At 45.4% G+C, this 26,858-nt stretch overlaps 1 protein-coding gene across 2 annotated transcripts in view; it reads left to right on the forward strand.

The window, feature by feature from the left end:
• Positions 1–550: 550 nt before the first annotated feature.
• NCBP1 (nuclear cap binding protein subunit 1) overlaps positions 551–26,858 on the forward strand; it is a 31,988-nt gene continuing 5,680 nt past the window's right edge. The window contains exons 1-19 of one of the 2 annotated variants that reach the window (XM_081894046.1): positions 551–763; positions 7,404–7,492; positions 7,608–7,708; positions 8,886–9,042; positions 9,816–9,923; positions 11,413–11,534; positions 12,846–12,915; positions 13,805–14,020; positions 15,400–15,497; positions 17,024–17,087; positions 18,101–18,211; positions 18,918–18,982; positions 20,313–20,375; positions 20,777–20,851; positions 21,504–21,607; positions 22,748–22,870; positions 23,441–23,543; positions 24,268–24,361; positions 25,871–25,974. In XM_081894046.1, the coding sequence (XP_081750172.1) occupies positions 730–763; positions 7,404–7,492; positions 7,608–7,708; positions 8,886–9,042; positions 9,816–9,923; positions 11,413–11,534; positions 12,846–12,915; positions 13,805–14,020; positions 15,400–15,497; positions 17,024–17,087; positions 18,101–18,211; positions 18,918–18,982; positions 20,313–20,375; positions 20,777–20,851; positions 21,504–21,607; positions 22,748–22,870; positions 23,441–23,543; positions 24,268–24,361; positions 25,871–25,974 (1,901 nt within the window). In that variant the 5' untranslated portion in view covers positions 551–729. Of the gene's footprint in view, positions 764–7,403; positions 7,493–7,607; positions 7,738–8,885; positions 9,043–9,815; positions 9,924–11,412; positions 11,535–12,845; positions 12,916–13,804; positions 14,021–15,399; positions 15,498–17,023; positions 17,088–18,100; positions 18,212–18,917; positions 18,983–20,312; positions 20,376–20,776; positions 20,852–21,503; positions 21,608–22,747; positions 22,871–23,440; positions 23,544–24,267; positions 24,362–25,870; positions 25,975–26,858 lie in introns of those variants that run through there. The other variant, XM_081894047.1, reaches the window with a different exon arrangement.

The following is a 26,858-nucleotide window of genomic DNA, read 5'->3' on the forward strand; positions in this document are numbered from 1 at the left end:
AATATGAATTAAGAAACGAAATACTAGTCCAAAGAAAGATAATAATTAAAATTGAAATATGCATTTTAAAAATGAAACATTATTCCAAAGAAAGATAATAATTAAAATTGCAGTTTTAAATTTAAAAAAACGAAACACGATTCCCAAGAAAAATAATAATTAAAATTGCAATATGAATTAAAAAATCAAACATGATTCCCAAGAAAAATTAAATTGCAATATGAATTAAAAAATTGAACGATTCGAAAGAAAAATAATTAAAATTGCAATATGAATTAAAAAATGAAACACGACTCCAAATAAAAATAATAATGAAAACTGCAATGTGAATGAAAACATGGAACAGGAGTCCAAAGAAGGCTGACATTAAAAAAAAACCGGTTCTGCGCGTTTCGTTCGTTCCCGAGGTAGCCACTTTGCAGACCTTCCCTTACTCCTGGCTGCCCCGGAAGAGCTCCTGCTCGTTTCCTGTCCCGCCCCCTTCACCTCAGAGCTGAGCTGGTTCGCCCACAGTCTGCGGCTACCGGAAGAAGCCTGCGAGCGGCTACCGGAAGGGAGGGAGGCGAGGAGGACGGAGCTCTCCGCGCGCGGTTTCTCGGCGGGCGTTGTGAGGCGGCGGCGGCGGCGGCCGAGGCCTCCGGCGAGAGAGCGGCGGTTCCGAGCTCGCGGGACGCCCTCGGCAGAGCCTTCCCCGCGCCTGGACGCCGCTGGCGAGGCGGGAGCCGGGCCATGTCGCGCAGGCGGCACAGCGACGAGAACGATGGTGAGGAGGCGGGAGGGCGGGCGGCGGGGAGAGTCCGGGGGGGTTGGCCGCTTCTTCCCTCCGCCCGGCCCCACAGGTGACCCGCCGGGGGAGAGAGCGACCCACCCAACCCCCCTCCTTGGGGCACGTGCTTCGGGGAACAACGGCAGCCTCGGCGCGCGCCTTCCTGCACGCCAACTTTTTTTAAAAAAAACAACAACAACACCGTGCGCATTAAATTTATTTATTTTATTCAATTGAACCTGCACAGGAAGGCGCCACAGACCGAGTTCTGTCAGTACTCAATGCCAAGCCCAGTTGTGTCTGCTCTGGCTGGCAGCACTTGGTCAGCCCAGTTATGTCTGCTCTGGTTGGCAGCGCTTGGCCAGCCCAGTTGTGTCTGCTCTGGTTGGCAGCACTTGGCCAGCCCAGTTGTGTCTGCTCTGGTTGGCAGCACTTGGCCAGGCCAGTTATGTCTGCTCTGGTTGGCAGCACTTGGCCAGCCCAGTTGTGTCTGCTCTGGTTGGCAGCACTTGGCCAGCCCAGTTGTGTCTGCTCTGGTTGGCAGCACTTGGCCAGCCCAGTTGTGTCTGCTCTGGTTGGCAGCACTTGGCCAGGCCAGTTATGTCTGCTCTGGTTGGCAGCACTTGGCCAGCCCAGTTGTGTCTGCTCTGGTTGGCAGCACTTGGCCAGCCCAGTTGTGTCTGCTCTGGTTGGCAGCACTTGGCCAGGCCAGTTGTGTCTGCTCTGGTTGGCAGCACTTGGCCAGCCCAGTTGTGCCTGCTCTGGTTGGCAGCACTTTGCCAGCCCAGTTGTGTCTGCTCTGGTTGGCAGCACTTGGCCAGCCCAGTTGTGTCTGCTCTGGTTGGCAGCACTTGGCCAGCCCAGTTGTGTCTGCTCTGGTTGGCAGCACTTTATCAACCCAATTATGTCTGCTTTGGTTAGCAGCACTTGGCCAGGCCAGTTGTGTCTGCTCTGCTTGGCAGCACTTGGCCAGCCCAGTTATGTCTGGGGTGTGGAGATCCGGGTTTTCCCAAACTTGGGTGTCCCACTGTTTTTGGACCACACTTCTCATCATCCCTGCCCGTTGGTCCTGTTAGTTAGGGATGATGGGGGTTGTAGTCTAAAAACAGCATGAGACACAAGTTTGGGAAACCCTGGTGTAGATTTATTTTATTTAGGGGAGACTGTGACTGAGCCCCCCCCCCCACCCAAGGTATGAGTATGTGTTGTTAGCCCTAAATATACCTTAGTTGCAGCATAGAATCATAGAGTTGGAAGAGACGGCTAGGGTCTCTGATCCAAGGCGCCTGCAATATTTTGCCCAACATGGGTCTCAAAACCCAGGACCCTGAGATTAAGAGCCTTGTGCTCTATCAGATGAACAATTCCAACCAAAGAAAGAAGACTAATGGATATATTTGACGAAAAGGGATTCGGAGGACAGGGAAGAAATGCAGTAGATGTGTGGTTTATTTAATGGGTGGAAATGCTATTTAGGCTATTGCTGGGAGTGTTGTGGCTGCCCAGTACCAGCCCTGGGCCAAGACCCCATTGTCCCAGGTCATGTGCATTTTCATCGTTTGCTGATTGTAGAATAAAGTGACCATTTTCAAATATGAATAAACTATCTTCACAGACGCTTTTCATGCCATCTGTTGCTGACTTAAACGAAGTACTTTTTATGCAGAGTTTGCACAATTTAGTGGCAGCCAAGTAAAGATTAATCAAGTTGTATTATCAAGAAAAGAAAACTAACTGTAATTACCATTTGGGTTTCATTGGTGTCCTAGCACCATGTCACATATTGTGTAATAGCAGCTCCCTCCTCTTCTGTGTCGTGGGAACATAGATATCATAGAAGGTACCATTGTTAAGTAATAAGATAATCGATTAGCAGTTCAATAAGCTTTGGCTTGTCCTCATTCAGTGTGAGCAGGAAGGAGTGGTATAAGGAATGCTGTAAAGTTTTGTATGAGTATAGGATTTGGTGGTGGGGTTTCCATAGAAGGAAGAAATGGAGTTTAATGTTGAGCTTTGAAAAGAGTGTCTGATTTTCTTGTCTTACTCTTAATTTTGAGAGCTGAAAGCAGAAGGTATTTGGCAAAATAACTGAAGGTGTTCAAAACACCTTTGCAATATGTCAGACTTGTCAGGCATTCTTTAGTTCATGGATAGGCAAACTAAGGCCTGGGGGCCAGATTCAGCCCAATCGCTTTTTAAATCTGGCCCACGGATGGTCTGGGAATCAGCGTGTTTTTATATGAGTAGAATCTGTCCTTTTGTTTAAAATGCATCTCTGGGTTATTTGTGGGGCCTGTCTGGTGTTTTTACATGAGTAGAATATGTGCTTTTATTAAAAATGCATCTCTGGGTTATTTGTGGGGCATAGGAATTCGTTCATTTTTAAAAAAAAATCCCCCAAAATGTAGTCCGGCGTACCACATGGCCTGAGGGATTGTGGACCGACCCACTGCTGAAAAAGGTTGCTGACCCCTGGCCTAGAACAAATTATTTCAAGCTGGTCTGTGGAGACAGCCTATCGTCATTTCCTGCACAAAAATATTAGGGCAAACAAACTTTTACATTATTATTTTTCCCTCTAAGTGCAAAGCTGCTTGCAGTGTTGGGCCCAGTTAGTCTGCATGGATGCAGTAGTTGTATGGAACAGGCCTCCCTCAGGGCCAGTTCAAGCTGAACTTTACCCTAGAAGGTGCTCCAGAGACCTTTCCTATACTCAGGGGCTCCATGATAGATAGGTCAATACGGAAGGATTTATGGAGGGTAACTGGGTGGGAAACTGCTCTAGAGGCTTTCATCCAAATGTAGGGTTATTCTGGTGTTGTTCAGTGTTTTTTCCTTTAGATTCAGAATTTGTTAGCAAAATAAGAATATTGTGTTTCTCTGTCTGTTGGATAGCTTTTCTTCCCTTAACTAATCTTCTTGTTAAAAGATGCTGGTAAGCTTTGTTCCTGGAACAGTTTCTTACTGTTCTTTGGCACCACCCGTTAAGATTGTTGCTATTCACTTTAAGAGTCACTTAAACCTAGACAACAGGGACGCGGGTGGCGCTGTGGGTAAAACCTCAGCGCCTAGGGCTTGCCGATCGCATGGTCGGCGGTTCGAATCCCTGCAGCGGGGTGAGCTCCCGTCTTTCGGTCCCAGCTCCTGCCCACCTAGCAGTTTGAAAGCACCCTTCAGTGCAAGTAGATAAATAGGTACCGCTTTATAGCGGGAAGGTAAACGGCGTTTCCGTGTGCTGCACTGGTGCCGGCTTGCCAGAGCAGCTTCATCACACTGGCCACGTGACCCGGAAGTGTCTCTGGACAGCGCTGGCCCCCGGCCTCTTAAGTGAGATGGGCGCACAACCCTAGAGTTGGACACGACTGGCCCGTGCGGGCAGGGGTACCTTTACCTTTAAACCTAGACTGCAATCCAAGCCTTGTTTGCCTAGGAGTAAGCGCCATTGAATTAATTAGGACATGGTTAGGATTGTGTTGTAATTTAGACCTGTGCCACCTATTAAGTCATTTGGATACTACTATGCAAGTACATAGTACTTCTCGAAGCTACGAACATGAGTTTGACCAAACTGCGGGAGGCAGTGGAAGACAGAAGTGCCTGGCGTGCTCTGGTCCAGGGGGTCACGAAGAGTTGGACACAACTAAACGACTAAACAACAACATGCAAGTACAATGAGGGGTAGTCTAAAACTATGTTGACAGCTAACATTTTCACTTCCGATTGGCGATGGAAAATGATTGGTTCATATACATGCATTTCAGTTTTGCATGCCTTGTTTAGCTCCTTGACCTTTGGAAATAAAAGGTTGATTGCTTACTCTCCTTTCCTTCAAGTCTTTAAAATGAGCCCTGCTATATTCTCAATAGGGGGTGGGGGGTTTTTGGCCTTGCTTTCTTCCTGGCAGGGTCAGAGGCAGCATGGCCCACTCACATCAGCTTAGCTACAACTGCTGTTTTGGCTGCTCCTCTCCCAGAACTTTTCCACGTAGGCATTACACATTTTATATCTGCAAATAGTTTTTGTCTGAATTGGCTTGTTCTGTTTGATCTTCCTCCTTTTGTATCGTGTCTGTTAAGTTGTAAGCCTGTGGGCAGCGTGTTGGATGCTTTTCATCTTAGGACAGCAACTAGAAAATTCCAGGTGCTCTATAAATAATGGCTTAGATCCTGCATTTTTTTCTGCCAGCAGGAACATCATGTGGGTGGAGTTCCACTCATGGGACACTCAGAACAGTGGGGAGGGAGGAAAGCGACTTTTCAGTGGCATTGTGGAGGAGGCATTAATCACCTCCTTGGCCCAGCCAGCTGTCCCCTCTTTGGTAGTTTTATCAGCCAAGGGTCCAGAGTTCAAGTAGTTGCCTTGACTGATCCAAGTACCTTGTCCATGCCCTCAAGCCGTACCGACTGAAACTCATCCAACACAACAGGACCAGACAGTGCTATGGACCAAGTTTGAAATTCGCCAGGTGTGTCTTTGCTACTGGTGTGACTGCGACTACATGGAGATTTTTGGGTGCCATGTTGGCACCTGACATCTCCATTGAGCCAGCTGACTCACACGCAGTTCTCTATCATCACAGCAAGGAAAGTAAGTGCAGGGCTGAGTACAGATATATTTGACTGTGCTGCAGCCTGTCCACAGGCCACCCAAATGAATCTCACAGGCCACAGTTTAAAAACGTCTGCTTGGTCCATAGTTGATTCCATTTCCACTGTGTGTGTTTCTCTTTCTTGCATACTGGGACAATTGAATTGTTGTAAGAGCAAGCTGCAGTAAAGCAATGTAGCTGAGATCATAGAATTGTAGCACCGGAAAGGACCCCATCTGGTCCAACCCCATGGCGAATAGACATTCTTTTGTGGCGATAGTAACTTAGGTTGAAGGTGCAGTTTGGTGCCTAGCTTCCATATCTGAGGTTCTAACACTGCTCTGGATACTCCTTGAGTGGATTCAGTATTCCAGTGGATGCAAGCAATTTTATTCTCAAAATGCTTAGCAAGCATGTCACAGTGAGATACCATCAGTTTTGCCACTTCCTTCAGGCCAGACTGTAAGAGGCCCTGCACAGCCTGCAAAAGCTTTGTAATGAAGGCAGCAAAGTATGCTGCTTTGCTCCCTTCACTGCTCAAGGACAAGCCCTTACCCAGGTTTGATTGCATTTGACCAGAGTTTTTCCCCGCTCACGTTCTAGCTGTCTCCCAGCTTGTTTCCTCACCCTAAGCTCTGGAGTATACCAGGGGAGCCAAGTAGGCTCCACAAAACAGGAGAGAGTGCTCGGGTGAGTGTGTCAGTTCAATGACTCAAGCCATCCAGATATCCCCCAAGTCATCCAGGGCTTCAACAGGAGCACTAGTCATACCAGCTGGCAAATCCCCCAGGCCCATCTGGAATCCAGTTGGATCCATCAGCCTCATAGGTCCATCCATCCTTATAGGTCTCCAAACTGTAAAGACACTGAGAGCCTAAATCTCAACAAGAAGTGATCTGGTCATGACAAAGGACTGGTGTCAATATCCCCCACTCTCGGATCACCTTTTCCCTTCTTATTTGAGAAAACAAAGTCCATAGTGTGACCTACCAAATGTGTTGAGCCAAAGGCATATTGGGACAGCTTCATGATTTTCATGGCTGGCATGAAATTCTGAGCCACCCCAGAGGTAACTGCTTTGGCATGGATGACCCCCAGCAACAGCAGTCTGGGAGTCTTCAACACTGCCTCCGAGACCAACTCTGTCAGCTCAGGCAGCGGGGCTGTTGGGCATCAAGGCAGCCAGTAAACCAGAATTGGCCAACATCAGGGACAGGCACTCTGGGCCCTCACTCAACTGGACAGAGAGTCTTGAGTTGGAATATCTGGGCTATTGCAACTCCCCCTCCCTGACCCTCAAGTCTGCCCTGATGGTGTCCTGATACCCAGGTGGGCACAGCTGGGTAAGACCAACTCCACCCTGCTCACTTAGGTCTCAGTGATGCAAACGAAATCGGCCTCCTCATCCACAATCAGATCACGGATGAGAGAGGCCTTCTTCAAAGCCAATCTGGCCTTCAACAGCAGCAGGCACAGACTCAACGGTTGGATGATAGGACAGTCACAATTCCCCAGGTTGGAGGGAGGGTTGGCACACAGCACAATCACTAACTGCCTGTCCGTTTGCTCCTTACCAGGCCTAGCCCACCCCACACCATACCTCCCCTCGTCCAGAGCCACTATGATTGGGCTCCCCCCAGCTCCACTCATCCCAGCCAGATTTTACATCCTTTAATTTAAAAAACAACAACAAGAACCCCAAATTTAAAAACACACGTTAAAAAACAGTTAAAACAGGATTGAAACAGTTAGAGCAAGGCTATCCCCAGAGAAAATGATGTTATGGCCCTTGCCTTTCCCTGAGGTTGCTCGCTTCTGGGAGGGGTGCCACCGCTATTGGCCCAGGTCTTGATATAGCCCCCCCTGCCACTGCCCTGGTAGATTGAGCAGACTTCTCTCTGCTGACCAAAGGTGCAAAAAGACTGGCTTTCTCAAGAGATGAAGGTCAGATGAACAGCTCACCGCCTCACTGATGGCCTTTGAGAGTGAATCATCAGCATGGACGATATTGTGGGCTGAGTTCTTCTCTGCTTTATCTCATTGATACAGGAGGGCAGCCACACAAGAGGAGGAGAACATCTGAGCCATCTGAAATTGAAGAGCGGCTGGAATCCTTAATATGCAGAGTAGGAGAAAAGGTATGAGGGGCTGCAGCTTTATACTGTTTTGCACGTGTGGTTTCAGAAGCTTTTAAATTGTGTATTGCAGTGCAAATACCTTTACACAGAGTTCTTCTTCTTCTAATCCTCTCAGAGTACTTCTTCTTTGGAGAGTAACTTGGAAGGCCTGGCTGGGGTCTTGGAGGCAGATTTACCAAACTACAAAAGCAAGATACTAAGAATCCTTTGTACAGTGTATGTATGCAAAAGATTTATGGATCCAGGTGATAATGTATTATCTACACTAAATGCTTTTAAACATAAGGTTACGTTGTATATTTGTGTGTGTGTGTTTGTCATTAATTTTCTGTCCTAGATGTTTTCTGTCTTAGATGTTGAAACTGAGAGGAAATCTCAGGGAGGAAATGAACAAACTGAGTAAAACCAATAGCCTGTTTACCTTAGGCAGAAAGTTTTTGAGCTGATAATCATTGACTAGCCTTTCTGAGTAAATGTGCGTACAGTTCATGGTCAGAAATGGGGAAAAGGACCTCAGGTTTTTATTAAAAGTGCACCACTTGCCAAATATTTTGAGGTGGTTGTTGGCAATGGGTGGCAATGATGAGGTGAGCAGTAGTGTGTTGGTATGTGTTTATTTTCACTGTATTGCCTTGTGTGTATGTGCGTGTGTGCTTTCTGGAGTGCTATTGCTGATCATTTAGCCACATACACTACAATTCAAATGCCACAGTTGGTCTGTTGACTGCAGCAATCAACTGAAGCATGTTTTGTAGTTCCAGATTGCTGGGAGATATTTCAAGGCGCTCCAGGAAAGTATAAGAACTTTGCCTCAGTTCTGCCTCCTGCTCTTCCTCCTGTTTCTTCTGTTCTTTTCAACCAGTGCCCTGCAGTACAAGGAGAGACACTGCTACTCTACAGTGGAGCTGAACTAAAGGCCGGACTCAGCTGCCCCATTCTGCTAGCGGAAGACGGCACGAGGACTCCTGATATTGCAAAGGAGCTTCCTCCCCCAAATCTGCTCTGGAGGGTCGGGAGATTCCCCCCCCCCAATAATATTCAGGGAGAGGAGTGGGGAGATCATTCCATTGGGCAAGCAGAAATACTTGCGCTGTGGTAGGATCTCCTTAGTTCTATGTTGAATTTCACCCTAAGAGGAAAAAACACAGTAGATCATGTTGCATAATTTATATGTATTTTATTCTAGTTTTCCAAGGAGAGTTTGAAAAATAAGTCAAATCCAAGCAGAGCCTTTTCTCACCTTGTTCTAGGATATAGATTCTTGAGTTCAAAAAATATCTGTATCCCACCTAACGGTTTGAATTTGCCATGTTGAAGAATGATAACCCAATGTTTGCAATCTGAATTAATGCCTGGTGTTTGTGTCTCCTCCTTAATGGGAAAAAAAAACCAGTGCACGTTTGTTACCCATAAAGCTGACGGTTTACACTACTTTAGTCGGCCTGCTGAATGCAAGGAACTACAACTTTGGCGGAGAGTTTGTAGAAGCCATGATACGTCAACTCAAGGAGTGTTTCAAAGTCAACATGTATAATGAAGCTGTGGTTTTAGTAAGTTCCTTTTCCATCTTACAGCCTTTATTTAGTTTCCTTTCCAGTGAATCTGAAGGGCTTACCTTTCATCTTGCAGGGTGCAGTTGTGGAAAATTCAGTCTCATTTTCTCCCCAATGCACCCATCCGAACCCACACTTGCCCATCTATTTGTAGCTTTACTGCAGTGCTAGTGGCATGGCATGTTGTGTGATTTTAGTGCTTGTTCAGAGAGCATCCTCATTACGCTGATGGCACACAAAGGATTGAGATCCAGCAGGTAGATTTTTTTCTTATTCACTGCGTCTTTTTAATAGTCGTACCTTGGTTGTCGAGCGGAATCTGTTCCAGAAGTCTGTTCGACTTCCGAAAACGTTCAACAACCAAGGCGCGGCTTCTGATTGGCTGCAGGAGCTTCCTGCAGCCAATCGGAAGCCATGTCAGACATTCGGCTTCCAAAGAACGTTCACAAACCGCGTTCAGGAGCCAAAACGTTCGACTCACAAGGTGTTTGGGATCCAAGGTACAACTGTAATTTACAACTCACAGGTGAAGCTTTTTCGTTTTCTGTCTTGCTGCTGCCTTTTTAAGGGATTCCAGCCGATGATAAGGTTGGGCCTTGGTCTCATGTGCTTCCTCTCCTGCTCCCTCACCAAGGGCAGATGGTAGTGCAGTCACAGTGGGACTCTGATTTTTGGAGAGCCTGCTTTTCTCTATCGGCTGAGGGAGGATCCCAAAGCAGATTCCATTCTCACCACAAGTAAACTCCCAGCTCCCCCTTCTCTTTCTCTAGATCCGTTTTCTGTCTGATCTTGTGAATTGTCATGTAATAGCTGCCCCATCAATGGTGGCCATGTTTGAAAATTTCGTTGCTGTGACTCAGGAGGAGGATGTGCCTCAGGTAAGCAAAGACATTCTTTTGTTCCATTGATGATTTTGCTTTTAAGATACCTGCCTTTGGAAGAAGAAAAAGCAGGCTTCCTCAACCTTGGCCCTCCTGATGTTTTTGGCCTACAACTCCCATAATCCTTAGTTAGCAGGACCAGTGGTCAGGGATGCTGGGAACTGTAGTCTCAAAAACACCTGGAGGGCCGAGGTTGAGGAAGCCTGAGAAAAAGAATGCTGCAACACATTCAGAAACTTTCCATCAGGATTCTTGAAGGATCTATAATTCTAAGCTGCTAGAGCCAACCCTAATTTAGGTTTGGGATTTGAAGCTCCTTGAATAAAACAGACACTGAAATGTCAAATTGTCAGGGATAGGAATTTACCCTTTAGGAGGCCTGGACACAAACAAGTGATCAGAGAACCCATCACTTATCACCAGAACATGCTGCTAGTGCCTCTACCAGAAACTCTGTTTATTCATATTAAACTTTGCCTTAGGAGACCAAATAACAGCAGGGTGCTGGATTTGGGTTGGGGGGGCCACCAGTTGCTTATTTCTAGACAAGATCATCTTGCACACACCCACTGACATCTCTACAACATTATGGTATGTGCTCCGTCACTGAGCTATATGGCCTTTCCGTTCTCTGGCTTGTTCATCTTCTGCGTATTTTCTGCAGCTGTTTTCATATTGGTATAGTTTTAGAATCGGTATTTAAAATATCTAGATCTGTGGGCTGATTTCTGCCAACTGCTAGCAAGATTGGGCATTTTCCAGGCCACGGGTGATCTAGGGAAAGTGAGGGTACATCCTAAATAAAATTGGAGAAAAGATGTGGTCAATTAAAGTATAACTTAAATAAATGCTTATGCAACCAGTACAGTGGCGTAGCGTGGGTTGTCAGCGCCCGGGGCAAGGCAAGTAATTTGCGCCCCCTAACCCGTGGATTTGCGCCCCCTAACCCTAACCCCCAGATGTTGCGCCCGGTGTGGCTGGCCCCCCCTGCACCCCCCACGCTACGCCACTGAACCAGTATGATGTATGAACAACCTTTTGAGAATTTGCCCTCTTTGTAGTCTAGTTACAGATATTTAGATAGCTGTTTATGGAAATTGGCCTGTTGTGTTTTAGAGAGCCAGTGTGGTGTAGTGGTTAAGAGCGGTGGACTCGTAATCTGGTGAACTGGGTTCACTTCCCAGCTCCTCCGCATGCAGCTGCTGGGTGACCTTGGGCCAGTCACACTTCTCTGAAGTCTCTCAGCCTCACTCACCTCACAGAGTGTTTGTTGTGGGGGAGGAAGGAAGAGGAGATTGTTAGCTGCTTTGAGACTCCTTAAGGGGAGTTAAAGGCGGGATATCAAGTCCAAATTCCTCCTCCTCCTCCTCCTCCTCCTCCTCTTCTTGATGATAATTTGTGCTTGAAGCATTATATCGGAATACAAGCCCCTTGCCCTTGTTCCTTTTATGCGCCTGAACATTATCATCACTTCTGTTTGCCACAGGTACGCTGTGACTGGTATGTGTATGCTTTTCTCTCATCCTTACCTTGGGTGGGGAAGGAGTTGTATGAGAAGAAGGATGCCGAGATGGACCGCATCTTGTCCCAGGTTGAAAGCTACCTGAAGTAAGAGAACAGTAACCAATCTTCTTTGCCTTATTAGATAGCAGAATAGAAAAAAGTATTTGTTTTATCACAGTCTCTGTCCCCGCCCTCCTCTCCCCCTGCCCCTAAGGGGGGCTGGGACACAGGACACATTACTGTGCAAAGTACTACAACTGTCATCACTCCTTATGTCCAACCAGTCTGGGACGGAAGATTATCAGACTGCACCGAGATTCAGAGGAAGAAAGAGCTAAGAAGCAGGCTCTCTGCTTCCTGAACCCCAGACAAAACACTTAAAACAGTAATAAGCAACCCAGATGGTTAGGAACTGGGTTCAGGACCATGCCACCATGTCCCCAAAGACAAATCCACAGGAGCGTCATAGGCCACCTGTACAAAGCTCACGGACCACACTTTGGGAACCCAGGCCCTAGAACTTTATTCAATCAATCAGCCTTTTTATTCGACCGTCAGTCAGAGAAAAGAATACAAATACATTTGTCAATACACAGTTAAAACATCCAAGAAGATTTTAGAGCCTAGCCAACACTAAAAGGGCTAAACAGATAGCCCCATGTCAATACAATCAATTATGGTCTTGCGACGCTTAAAGGCTAAAAAAAGAAATTTGGCCACCAAGAAAGGTATAGCTCTAGTGACATTATTCAGCAAGTGTAAAACCTGGTTTTCTCCGGGTAGGAAGCTAAGTTGACATAGGAGTGGGTCTATAAAGTTTTGTCTAAGCTCTGCATAAGAAGGGCAAGTCAAGAGAATGTGTTCGGTGGACTCAACCACACCGATAGCACAATGACAGGTTCTCTGGGCGTATGGTACTCCCCTGTACCTTCCCCACAGTATCGCAGAGTCAAGGACATTTAATCTAGCTGCTGTAAGAAGTCTGCGGTATTCCACATAGTGGATTTCTGCAAGGTAGGGGGCTGGTATGGTCCGATAAATCTGGTCCTCTAGGAACATCCCAGGTTTTACCTGGGCTATGTCCTCTTGTCTGGCAATGTCACTCAGTCTCCGGGAGATCACATCTCTAGCTTGATTGTACGTCATAGACTCAAACCTTATTAGATTTTGTTTTTTGAATTGTGCTGAAGTCATCATGGTTATCATGTAACTTTAAAAGTGTGTGCTCTTAGGTCTTGACTTTCTTTTCAAAAACCCCATAAACTCTCACAAAAAAGAAAAAGGGGGGGGGACTGAGCTGGGAATTGGATAATTGAAAATGCATACCTAACCATACTCTGGCAACAAGCCCACCCCTCTTATCGGTCATGCTTGCTTATCTGAGTAACTTTTATGTCTCCTCTCGCTCTATTTCAGACGGCGTCAAAAGATTCACGTGCCAATGCTGCAAGTTTGGTCTGCTGATAAGCCACATCCACAGGAAGAGGTAAAACGTGGCAAGGAGTCGCCACATATATCTGAATAATTTTATTTAAAATATATTGTCCTTTGTAGAGCTTGCAGTGTGGTTTACAGGTCCAAGATAAGATACCAATCGAGCACATTTTAAAAATCAATACATTATAAACCCTGGAAAAATAAAAAAAGATGTTTTTATCTGGCAAGGAGAAGAAATGAGAGAAATAGAAATAGAGAGCCAGTGTGGTGTAGTGGTTAAGAGCGGTAGACTCGTAATCTGGAGAACCGGGTTCGCTTTCCTGCTCCTCCACCTGCAGCTGCTGGGTGACCTTGGGCCAGTCACACTTCTTTGAAGTCTCTCAGCCCCATTCACCTCACAGAGTGTTTGTTGTGGGGGAGGAAGGGAAAGGAGAATGTTAGCCGCTTTGAGACTCCGTCGGGTAGTGATAAAGCGGGATATCAAATCCAAACTCTTCTTGTTCTTCTTCAAATGTTGGCACCCAGTAGGCCTCAAATAAAGTCCTCGGTTTTTTAAAAAAAGAAAATTGTCCTGCGACACTGTGGGCTGCTGTTTTCAAATCCAAGTCATCTTACTTACGTGGTTCTTTAGCTCAAGGGGGTGGGGGCTAAACCGTGGCACTCCAGATGTTGCCAGACTACAAGTCCCATCACCCCTGAACATTGACTGTGTAGGCTGAGCCTGATGGGAGTTACAGTCGAACCAGTTCTGAAGCCCCACAGGCCAGCCACCTCTGCTTTCCTTCCTGAGGCGCTAACAGCAGCAGAGGGCAAAAGGACGTTTGCGGGGATGGATGGAGAGTTGGCTTCCAAGTCGGGCAGTGGAGTGGATGGAAGAAGAAATGCCATTCTGTTGGCAGCGGGCGTCTTCCTGCATGATGGGCACTTTTGTTTTCCAGTACCTGGATTGCCTGTGGGCTCAGGTTCAGAAGTTGAAGAAAGACCGCTGGCAAGAAAGGCACATCCCAAGGCCATACCTCGCTTTTGACAACGTCCTCTGCGAGGCGCTGCAGCACAATCTGCCTCCCTTCACTCCGCCACCTCACACCGAAGACTCCGTTTACCCAATGCCAAGAGTTATCTTCAGAATGTTTGACTACACTGATGATCCCGAGGTGAGTTGCGTGTATGTACGGATGGTGGTTAACGGATTGAGGCTGAATCACAACAAGACAGAAGCACTGTTTCTGGGGGACGGGGCAGACAGGTGTGGGGGGCTCCCTGGTCCTGAATGGGGTAACTAAAGAACCAGGTGCACAGCCTTGGGGACATTCTGGACTCACAGCTGTCCATGGAGGCGCAGGTCAATTCTGTGTCCAGCTCCCTCTGGTATTCCAGCAGAGTAATCCTGCTTGGATTACTGCAATGTGCTCTACGTGGGGCTGCCTTTGAAGGTGACTCGGAAACTACAACTAATCCAGAATGTGGCAACTAGACTGGTGACTAGGAGTGGCCGCTGAGACCATATGAAACATAAAGGGTCTACACTGGCTCCCAGTGCATTTCCCAACACAATTCAGAGTGTTGGTGTTGATCTTTAAAGCCCTAAATGGCTTCAGCCCTGAATATCTGAAGGAACATCTCCACCCCCATCATTCAGCTCCCTGAGGGCCGCCTAGCAGTTCCCTCATTGCAAGAAGTGTAGTTACAGGGAACCAGGCAGAGGGCCTTCTCGGTAGTTGTGCCCGCCCTGTGGAATGCCCTCCCAGCAGATGTCAAAGAGATCAACTTTCTGTAGACATCTGAAGGTAGCCCTGTATCGGGAAGCTTTTAATGTCTGATGTTTTGTTGTGTTCTTTTATATTCTCCTGGAAGCCAACTAGAGAGATTGCGGCAACCCATTCAGTTGGACAGGGTACAAGTAAATTATAATTAATTATTTGCAAGCATGAAGTGTGCCTACAGTTTAAATCGGAGGGGTGGGGTGTTCATTTAATTCATTGCAGTCCCTGACTATAAGAGAGAGACTTTATAATGGGGGTACAAAGTATTGTCTTCTCTCCCTTCTAAAAATTTGGTTTTTGCACTTTCTTTGGGTCCTGGACAGTTTTAGACAAAGAGTTGTGTAGACCAACACTAGAGGCTTGCGGTAGTCAAGTGATTTCTTCAGGGCATAGCCTGTCCCAACCTGCTCATGACAAACAAATATATTTTTGAAACTTTTGTTTCAAAAGTTGCTTTTCGTAGGCCATAGGGGGCTACTCAAAAAAGAATAAAGGATCCAAAGTTTCCCTGAGGTCATGGAACTTGTTTCACAGTTCTTTGAATCCTGACCTGTTTTTAACAGCAGCAAAATTTATTATGGGGTAAAATAGTTTTTAGCATTTTGAAATTGCTTGCGAATGTTAAAGCCCCCAGAAAGAATAAATTGTATTGGATTATAACTATTGTCAAAGCTATAGTGCCAGTAATGCAGCCAAACTTCGTCATTTATTTTGTTTAAAATGGACTTTTATGTTATATCACTTCTGCCGCTTCTTAATTCCTTCAACAGGGTCCTGTTATGCCTGGCAGTCATTCCGCTGAAAGATTTGTGATAGAGGAAAATCTTCACTGCATCATTAAATCACACTGGAAAGAAAGGAAGACATGGTAGGAGTTACTTTTCATGCAGGGCAACCATTAGGAGATCAAAAGACCTTTGTTTTCTACCTACCCGACAGCACTGTTTTCTGAGTGTGGCTAAAGAGCATATTTGCTCGTGAGGTGAGGATGGCTGCAATTCACCAATTCATTTAAAAAGCAGCTTGCCCCTTCATCCAATTTCTGCTGTGAAAACCTCAAACTCTTCAGCTGCATGTGCATCAAATTTCTGCAAATTGCACTGATCTGGAAAAGTTATATTTCACAGTGTCTCCACACAACCTCTTGCCACTGGCTAAGCCAGCCCTTTCACAAGTGCAGTATATTAAAACCTTTGATAAAAATAAGATCTATTATCTGATAAAGGGGGAAAAGGTATCTTTCCTGTCTGGCAGACAGTGACCTACCAAAAACCCAAATGTCTTAAACTTTGAAATGAAACCCTATAAGGAATTCTTCATAATGAAAAGTGATCAGGATAAAATATCTCCTGAAATATAATTTCCAGTTGCCAAGTGGGTTGTAGAAAACAAACTGAGAAGAGAGGGCCTCCTGGGATACAGTCCCCTGAAAGGACAAAACACTTCTGGGGTTACTCCTGTTTGAGCCACCTCAGATTTAGGCTGGAAGCAGAACTGCTCCTCTAATTTTGACTGCTTTCAAATGCAAAGGTAGAATTGAGGAACTGTAAAAATGGCACAAGGGACGCGGGTGGCGCTGTGGGTAAAACCTCAGCGCCTAGGGCTTGCCGATCGCATTGTCGGCAGTTCAAATCCCCGCGACGGGGTGAGCTCCCGTCGTTCGGTCCCAGCGCCTGCCCACCTAGCAGTTCGAAAGCACCCCCGGGTGCAAGTAGATAAATAGGGACCGCTTACCAGCGGGAAGGTAAACGGCGTTTCCGTGTGCTGCGCTGGCTCGCCAGATGCAGCTTGTCACACTGGCCACGTGACCCGGAAGTGTCTTCGGACAGCACCGGCCCCCGGCCTCTTAAGTGAGATGGGCGCACAACCCCAGAGTCGGACACGACTGGCCCGTACGGGCAGGGGTACCTTTACCTTTACCTTTAAAAATGGCGTGAGTCACTGATGTATCCAGGAGGGATATGAGTTTAGAGTTGGGTAGCTGCAAAGGAACACACTTAGCATCCTAGAGAATTGCTGCTGTCTACTTGGGCGCGAAATGCTCTTTATCAAATTGTGTCTTGACAAGAATTTCACAAAATAATGCTTTCAACATCCAGAACTCTATTCTTGCAGTTTCTGTAATAATGGCACATGGATCTCTCATTCTAGTCAATCAAGAGCTTATGGTGGGTTTTGAGGAGATATATACAGATACTTGGAGTCATCTTCAGTTTGCATAGTCCTTTGGCTATGCTTATGAGTCTTACTGTCACTTTAGTGCCAGCTGCATGTGAATTGATACACATGCACTTAACTCACAGTCTGTTCTTTAGCAAGGCTTCAGTGTGCTTCCTAACTGACCTTTTTCTGTATTTGCATTCTTTGAATCACTGAGTCTGCCTTTTCCTCTAGTGCTGCTCAGTTACTGAGCTACCCAGGGAATAACAAGATCCCTCTGAACTACCACATAGTTGAGGTATGCATCTCTTTACCATATTTATCTTTTTCCTCTTTCAAAATGCCTTTACTTCCTATGCTGTAAACGCTATTATAATTTACCCAGACTCATTTGCAAAAAAACCACACCCAACTATGCAGAAAAGGAGGTTGGATCTGCGTCAAACCTCATCTATAAATAAATATGTTAAATACTGATGAACTATATCTGGCTAAATTGTTGTTCTTTTATTTACACCCTGTCCATCTGGCTGGGTTTCCCCAGCCACGCTGGGCAATTTATAGAATATATAAATGCTGAGGATAGTGGTTAGAGCAATTGACCTAAGGCTAATTTCAAGCCCCAACTCAGCCATCCAGCTTATTTGGGTGCCCTTGGGGTCGGTCCCTCTCGCTCAGCCTAACATGCCTCACAGGGCAGTGGTGAGGATAAAATGGGGGCATTAGACCTTGGAGGAAAGGCAGGAAATAAATTTAATAAATATGCAAGTTTGTGCTTATTTGTGCAAAGTGTTGGTGCTGACCTTTAAAGCCCTAAACGGCCTCGGCCCAGTATACCTGAAGGAGTGTCTCCACCCCCATCGTTCAGCCCACACACAGAGGTCCAGCTCCGAGGGCCTTCTGGCAGTTCTCTCACTGCAAGAAGTGAGGTTACAGGGAACCAGGCACAGGGCCTTCTCAGTAGTGGCCTCCTACCATCAGATGTTAAGGAAATAAACAACTATCTGGCTTTTAGAAGCTATCTGAAGGGAGCCCTGTGTCGGGAAGTTTTTAATGTTTGATATTTTCCTGTTTTGATGTTTTAATTTGCTGGAAGCTGCCCCGAGTGGCTGGGGCAAGCCAGTCAGTTGGGCAGCATATCAATGAAATGTTATTGCTGCTGCTGCTGTTGCTGTTCTTAGAGCATAAGAAGGGTCATTTCACCACTGTACCCCAACACTTGCCAGACTTAATACTAATAATGCCTTCTGATATCTGTTCAGATAAGACAGGTATACAGTTCATTGTATCTGTGTCATGTTTTTCCCCCAGGTAATCTTTGCCGAGCTGTTTCAGCTTCCTATTCCACCACACACTGAGGTCATGTACACAACACTCCTTATTGAACTTTGCAAACTTCAGCCCGGCTCCTTACCCCAAGTTGTATCCTTTCTTCTCAACAACTCTGATATCAGTTAGCACATTTTTTTGTAGGAAAAAATGTTAATGCATTATGTATTAGTGTTCACAGCTGTATTAGAAGTCGGTTGGTTGCCGATGCAGGTTATTTTGATTAATCGCTGAAATGAAAGTTGTGATTAAAAATGTTTTCATTGGGAGCCAATCTTATTTATCAGGCAAAAATAGGAAGGCTGCTCAGAAGCGTAATGGTTGTAGCCTGCCCTGAGGCCTTAGGCTGAAGGGCAGGTAATGAATTAAAATAACAATTCTAATAATTCTACATGGCAAATAAAATATTGCCCTGCCTCTTAAAGTGTCTAAATCCAAGATACAGTGGAACCTCGTTTGTCGAACGTAATCTGATCCAGAAGACCGACTTCCGAAACGTTCGACAGTGGAGGCACAAAGGGCTGTCAGCAAATTCAGTTTAGAAAATTGAAAAACACGTAGCAGAAGTCATTCAACTTCCAAGGTGCGTTCGAAAACGGAAGTGTTTACTTCCGGGTTTTCGGCGTTTGGGTTCCCAAATATTCGTCAACTGAGACGTTCGAGAACCGAGGTTCCACTGTACTTGATTTGAATCTGATTCAGTAGCCTAGCACTCTAGGTTTGGGAACACACAGTTTCTCTCTTAACAAAGGGAGAGTTAAAGGTTCATCCATATTATTCCTTAAATGGAATCTTGCAGCTTGCACAAGCCACAGAAATGCTGTACATGCGCTTGGATACAATGAACACTACTTGCATAGACAGGTAAGTAAGTGCACTTACCCTTAGATTTCTAAGACGTTTGTGAAGCAGGTTTCATCAGATGTCATGGAGCGGTTGGATGCAGAGGAACGGTGGGAGGAATCAACCAAGGGAAGACGGCTCAGAACCTGGGGTGGGGTGGGGGGACAACGGTGAGTGGTGAGAGGGAGAAGACCGGGAGGAAGAGGTGTTGGAAACTGAAGAGGTAACAGGGCTTAGTGAGCTGGGAGAGTCTGGCAGGGGGAAGTCCAGAATCAGGCAGAAACTGAAGGAGGAGCAGAGTGGAAAGAGGGAGGCCAAGAGGCGGAGATGAGTCAGGCTGGTGAAGAGTTATAGGTGTCTGCCCTCTCCCCGACTCCCAGAACCAGAAGAGGCATGAAAAGGGCAGAGGAGAAATTGGCTGCATGCTGATGCCGTCTCCGATTGCTTCGGGAAACCACTGGAGAGCAGGGGACTTAAGACAGCTGTGAGAAGGCAGGGACTTTCAGTCTTGGCATTTGATTTTCATGGAGGAAGGCCGCAGGGAATGAGCCGCTCTGGTCACTAGGCCTGAAACTCAACAAAGTCTGTGCAGATCATGTTTTTGTGCTACTAAAAAGTTAACTCCATTTTTGAGCTGTGTGACTTCTGGGTTTCTGTGGGTTTCTGTGGCATCAGCTTATTTGAACTGAATAAATGTATAGCTGTTGTTTCCTGGTCACAGTAATTATCAAAGAGCATTTCTTAGTTGAGAGGGGGTAGCCAAGTACATCTTGGCTTGGAAGAGGACAGGAGCATCTGAAAATACACTTTGAGTATTACATACAAAACTATTATCTGAAGCTTCCATATCTGAACTACAGTGGTACCTCTAGTTGCAGACACGATCCATATCAGGGTGCCGTTCGCACCCCAAAAAGTCTGCAAGCAGAGCGGTGCTTCTGCGCAAGCGTTGAGCGCGTTAGAGCGCTTCTGCCCATGCGCGCGTGACGAAACTCGGAAATATACACTTCCGGGTTTGCCGCGTTCACAACCTGAAAAACCGCAATGTGAAGCAAACACAACAAGAGGTATGACTATACAATTAGCTTGTTTTACTAACTTCAAAGATAATTAGAACTTGCAGAAGATCCAGTTATCTGACAGCTTTGGGTATTCTGCACCTTAATCTTAATTTTTTAAGAGTTCTGTATGTACTTGCGCTTCATAACCAGTATTTCCAGGAATCCATTTCAACAAAATGGGTTGTGGCATTCTTTGTAATGGCTAGGATATAGTGTGAATAATGTCACTGTGAATGGCTGTGGTTTGGTCTTCTGGGAGTTTGTGAAAGTTTCCTTCTTTTTTCATGAAGGTTCATTAATTGGTTTTCGCACCATTTGAATAATTTTCAATTCCGTTGGAGCTGGGAAGACTGGTAAGTTTATTTCTTGTTAGCTTCTCAATTGCTTTCACGTATACTTTTGTAATTTTTCAGTGATTCTTATTATCTCCTTATGAAATATCCAAATGGTGCTAAATTCTGCAAATGTCAAATTACAAACGTGATATATTTTCAATGATTTCTGTGGGAGACTAAATAGCCCACAGGTATCTGTGGTTTAAAATGTCATTATGTGTAATTATGTAAGCTTTGCTGCCTTAAACTGTAACCCCCAGTACTGTATGAATTTGCTTCCTAGTGGCTCTGACAATGCAGAGAGCCAAAGAAGAACTACAGGGAAGAATGAAGCTTCCTAAATCAGTGCATATTAGACAAATAAGCCTTTATATGCTTCTCTGGGTAATGGCAATTGCACAATTTTGTTCCAATGATAGGTCAGATTGTCTTTCTGAGGACCTTGACAAACCCAGACCTAAATTCGTAAGAGAAGTTTTGGAAAAATGTATGAGGTGAGTGAGGCGTCGGAACTGCAGAAGGGGTAGTATTCTAATAGATATAGCCTATTTTCCCAACTTAATGCAGTTGCTAAAGTGAGGAAAAAATAATATCAGCTCCCACTCCAAACCAATAGTATTTGCTTAGTCTTTGTATGTTTGGCCAGGAATAGGGCACTTACGTACTATGAGTTAAGACACCATCTGGATGGTATTTGCCTCACTAACAGGAGGGGAACAGTAGTTGGAAATATTCTGCTGGGAGAAAAAGCAGTAAATTAAAATAGTGCTTTTGAATGAATTTTTAAAATTCTCTCTTAAGTTTAGATTCCTCAGTTTAATTCCTTGTTTTGTAATGTCTAATGATCAAACAACAAAAACAAAATTGACTAAATGGAAAACAATTGAGCGTACAAATAAATGATCCTAAATAGTTACTGGGAAGTAACTTCTATTCAGATCAGTGGAGCTGACTTCTGTTTAAGGGGCATAATTCCTTTCCTGTTTCAGTGTAAAGCATAGACTTTGATTTCGCCATATCTAGGTTTATAATCTGCATTCACTGAGTCTGAGTAAGGGTTCATGCTTGGCTGGGTTTTCTCCATAGACCTGTATCATGATAGGAGTATCACTTCTTCATCTTATGCAAAATCTTTTTTTTCCCTAGGCTTTCCTACCACCAACGAATAGTGGATATTGTTCCTGCTACTTTTTCAGTCCTAACTCCTGCAAATCCAGCATGTATTTATAAATACGGAGATGAAAGCAACAGTATGTATATGGGTTATGCACTTGCTGCAGTGTTTTCTTTCTATTTTTTAATAGTTGGACTAGTCTTGTTGAATCTGTCTTTGGGGAACTGGTGTAGTCTAGTGGGTAAGAGGCTGAGCTGTGGATTGAGGAGGGGTCCTGGTTCAAATTTGGCCCCTGCCATAGACTCAACAGGCATTCTTGAGCAAGCAGCTCTCTCAAAGCTACAACCTCCATCTGCATATGAGAATAATGATGGAATGTTGTAAGGATTACAAGAGAACAAGGAAATTCTTTAGCCCTGTTTGTTTTGTTATACTAATAGCCTGAGCTTCCTCTAAAACAGCCTTTCTCAACCTGTGGGTCCCCAGATGTTGTTGAACTACAACTCCCATCACCCCTAGCTAGTCAAAGCCAGATCTCAGGGATGATGGGAGTTGTAGTCCAACAACATCTGGGGACCCACAGGTTGAGAACCGCTGCTGTAAAAGGTCCAGAACAGCCTACAAGCAGCTCCTAATCTATAATCCAGGTCCACATCTGCTTTGATTCAACAATATGATAGCAGAAGGTGCCCCTAAAGATGTACAGTCATACCTTGGTTCTTAAACGTAATCCATTCCGGAAGTCCGTTCGACTTCCAAAATGTTCAGAAACCAAGGCGCAGCTTCCAGTTGGCTGCAGGAGCTTCCTGCACGCAAGCAGAAGCCGCGTCGGATGTTCGGCTTCCAAAAAACTTTTGAAAGCACTTCCGGGTTTTCGGCATTTGGGAGCCAAAACATGCAAGTACCAAGGTGTTTGTGAACCCAAGGTGCTACTGTATTTGTCAGTTTCCTGCATGGCAGTCCAGTTTTTATGTTTGGAGCTCCTCAAAAGAGTTCGAGGAGCCTGGCAAACTGCTGTGCAGAAAACCAGGCCAGCCTATTAGTGTGCAGGCAACTCTGGAATGAACAGTGTGTTCATTCTTAACAAGTTTTAAAACTTAACATCTAGGCTGGTGGAAGAAAGAAAGAAGGAGGGTGAAGTTTGACTTGGTTGTTCATTCTACTCATTACATGACCTTGAAGTCTGAAAGATGATGACTTCCAAAGAATGGTGCTTCTGCTGTCTTGGCTTTTTAAAAAAAATTAAAGGTAACTTTGCTTCTTTGTTTATTTGTAGAGTCTCTTCCAGGATACAACGTTGCACTCTGCTTAAACATCGCCATTAAAAACAAAGCAAGCAACGATGAGATTTTCACTATTTTGAAGGATGTGCCCAACCCTAATCAGGATGATGATGATGGTAAGAACTTCTGATAGCTGTAGTCAGGTGCTCCTAGTTCTTTCTGTATTTAAGCTTATTTCCTTGTTCTGTAGAAGTGCTACATTGCAACGTCGTCTTCTCTGATTGCATAGATTTAAACTTAGTTGCCATCATTCAACAAGTGTACAAAATATTAAGGAAACTGGATGACATGAGGTAAAAAAGATGGATCACTTGATATGGAATGACCCTCCCATGGAATTTTTGACTTTCTTTGGACAGCTGACCCCACCAGTCATCTGCTCTCTGCCTCATACACACCACAGTTTAGCTTTGCGCAATGGCTGTTGTTTATATAGCAACATCTGTATTTGGTGCTTTACAAAGAATGGCACAAGAGACGAAAACAGAAGCGGAGAAAAATTGGGGAAGAAAATGGCTACTCTTTGGTTTCATGTGCACACACTTAGGCTTAGTTACACAGAGAGAGAGATCGTACTTGCCTTTGGTTACGTAGGCATAGACTTTTTTTTTAAGGCAGAAAAATTTGGGTGCTGAATCAAAGGCTCTACTGGAAGTACTGACTCAAATGTAACTTTTTTCCCCCAGATGAAGGCTTCTCTTTTAATCCTTTAAAAATAGAGGTGTTTGTGCAGACACTGCTGCATTTGGCCGCAAAGTCATTCAGTCACTCCTTCAGTGCTCTGGGAAGGTAAGTATAACCACAAAGTTTCCAGTGCTATCAATAACACACTGCTACTGGCTCATATAACCAGTTTTAATTGTTTCTTACTTTATGAAGAGCCTGCCTGGAATTGATTCACAAGGCAGAAACTGCAGGACAGTTTTGCAGAAACCTTCGATTAAAGTATTTATCATTATTGTTTACTTGTAGGGAGAGATGAGATCTACGGTATATTGCTTTTTCTATCATACTGTCAGTCAGCTTTTTCTATCATACTGTCAGTCAGCTGAACCTATGGGCACCTTGGTTAGCAGGACTATCTGCCCTTGTGTGGTACTCCTGGTAACAGACAAGCTATCACTGCTGCCCTATCTTATTTTACTTGTAACCAGCAGGTGGGCTGCGGAGGAGACGCTTGAGATGAGGTGGAGTTTTCCCCAAATCACCTTGTTGGTTGACAACAGCAAGCGCATGTTGGATCCCTGTGGGAGACTGTCAGAGCTCAGAGTCCTTGCCTCCTCCCATTCTGAAAGAGACTCTGCTCTATATGACTCGAAAAGGAGGGCACAGAATCATCTAGCTTTCTTCTCACCCTCTCAGCCTTGCCACTCAACAGCTGTAGGTCCAAAGTGAGCTGTAGCCCTTGTTCAGCAATCAGCTTTTGAATGTCAGGTCACAGCCAGTGAAAGAGCAGACAATATACTTTACCCCTTAACGGCCTTTCATTGCTATCTTTCCCTGTCCTGATAAGATTCCGCGAAGTCTTCAAAGCGCTGGCGGAAAGCGATGAAGGGAAGCTGCACGTGCTCAGAGTTACGTATGAAGTGTGGAAGAATCATCCACAGGTGAGAGTGAATGGACTTGTAGGTTTCCTCCTTTTCCTACTCATCCAAAAAGTACCTTTAAGTTCCATTGATTGATTTCGGTGTAAATTTTGTCTGCTGCACACCAGGCCCTAAATCAGGCTTCCTCAACCTCGGCCTTCCAGCACTCGCGGAGGAAGAGGAGTGTGCGGCTGCCCCCGCAGGCAGCGCGCCCCGCCCCCGCCTGCTCTTCACCCCCACCCCGGTGCTGGAGCATGAAGCTCCGCCACTGCCCTCCAGATGTTTTTGGCCTACAACTCCCCTGATCCCTAGTTAGCAGGACCCAGTGGTCAGGGATGATGGGAATTGTAGTATCAGAACTTCTGGAGGGCCGAGGTTGAGAAAGCCTGCCGTAAATCTGTGGGAGATTATTTTAGTCTTGCCTTTCACTTTCCGCTGCCCATTTTGCAGTTCACTTTCTCTTGCAGGCTCTGCATTGATTGTACATTAGAATGTATCGATGATGCGTTTGAGATAAGATATACGACATATAAAATTAGTGCGGCTTATATTCAGAGCCGAGCGCCAGCACTGGCTTGGGGAGCAGTGCACAAAGCGCCGGCCGTCCCCCATTCAGCGCGGTAGTGCCAGGAGGCAGGCCGCACCCGCAAATATGCCATGAATTTTAAAGGTGCTGCTTATTTGTGGATGCGGCTTATAGTCGGGTCAATACGGTAATACAGTCATACCTCGGGTTGCAGTAGCTTCGGGATGAGTATTTTCGGGTTGCGCTCTGCGGCGACCCGGAAGTAACGGAATGTGTTGCTTCCAGGTTTCGCCGCTCGCACATGCGCAGACGGTCAAAATGACATCATGCGCGGAGGTGGGTTGTGTTCGCTTCAGGATGTGAACGGGACTCTGGAATGGATCCCATTCGCATCCAGAGGTACCACTGTACCTTTTTTGTAGTATTAAACAACATTCCACATGTATTTTCCCTGTAATCATCATGATAGCTCATTATCACCCCATGCAGCAATGATTCCCAATCTTTGAATAATTAGACAAAGTGCCCTAGACTCCTGTTTCTGTATAGCAATTAAGCTGGAATAAACCCTGCATGCAGATTTAACAATTAAAGGTACTATTTTGTTACTTGGAGTGTAGTTTCCTTTAGGTTTAAATTGCAGGCAGCAGGGATAACACAGCTAATATTGCCTCCCAATGCAGAGACTTCTCTCTTAAGTGACGCACCTTGAACTCTCTTTTCTGACTCGCACCAAAGCACAGGGGAGTAAGCTCATCTCATGGTTTTGGTTTTGCAACCTTTTTTTATTCTGAATTAAATTTCAGAAATAAAAAGTGTACCATAGCTTTCAAAAATTTAGGAAGCAGCATTAGATTGTGCTTCCTGAGTTGTCACCACTATAAGATAGTTGAGCAGGAGAGACAGGGGTGTGCCATTCTTTTGCCTAATCTGTTCTCAGTAGCAAATGAGCACCTGCTTTTGATAAGCTGATCCAGAAACCTTTTGCTTCCCTTTTCACACAGATGATTGCTGTTCTGGTGGATAAGATGATTCGCACCCAGATTGTGGATTGTGCTGCAGTAGCAAACTGGATTTTCTCTCCAGAACTGGCTCATGATTTCACTAGGTAACTAGATGTAAATCGCCCTCTTCCACCCCTCCCTTTTTTAATTGTTTGGGTTGTGATTTGAATGATGCTGGCAGCAGATCACCTTTTAACTTTCTCAAAATACTCGCGTTGAGTAAACAGTCTTTCACTCAGTTTTTCAAAACTCGCACGAAGAAATTACAGAATTTTTTTGTAATTCAACCATTTCTGTTTATGGCAGGGAGCAAAATCCTGGTGCGTTGGGCCTAATGCACACACATTATGCTGCAACAAACCTGGATTTGCCAGAGTGTGTGAATGACAATAGGCCACAGCCAGTGCCGGTTCTTTCTCATGTACAGTGGTGCCTCGCTAGACGAAAAGAATTTGTTCCGCAATTCTCTTCGTCTAGCGGTTTTTTCGTCTTGTGAAGCAAGCCCATTGTCAGCGGATTAGCGCTACAGCTGTCAAGCGGCTTCCAGCGATCAGCTGTTAAGCGGCTTATCAGCAGAACAGCTGATAAGCGGCTTAAGAAAAGGGCGAAAAAAGCGAAAAAACCCTGCGGGGGGACGCAAGATTTTTTCGTCTTGTGAAGCAACCCCATAGGGAAATTCGTTTTGCGAAGCACCTCCAAAACGGAAAACCCTTTCGTCTAGCGGGTTTTCCGTCTTGCGAGGCGTTCGTCTTGCGGGGCACCACTGTACATGTACAATGCACTCCAGGTTGCAAACAGAATTGTTACATTCATGCTTGATACTTCAGGAGATGTGGTTTACAGTACAGTCAGACCTCATATCCCAAACGCCGAAAACCCAGAAGTAAATGCTCCAGCTTTCAACCATTTTTCGGAAGCTGGACGTCCAACACGGCTTCCGCTTGAGTGCAGGAAGCTCCTGAAACCAATCGGAAGCCACACCTCAGTT

Source organism: Podarcis melisellensis (assembly GCF_964234715.1).
Source record: "Podarcis melisellensis genome assembly, chromosome: 17".
NCBI classification, from domain to species: domain Eukaryota; kingdom Metazoa; phylum Chordata; class Lepidosauria; order Squamata; family Lacertidae; genus Podarcis; species Podarcis melisellensis.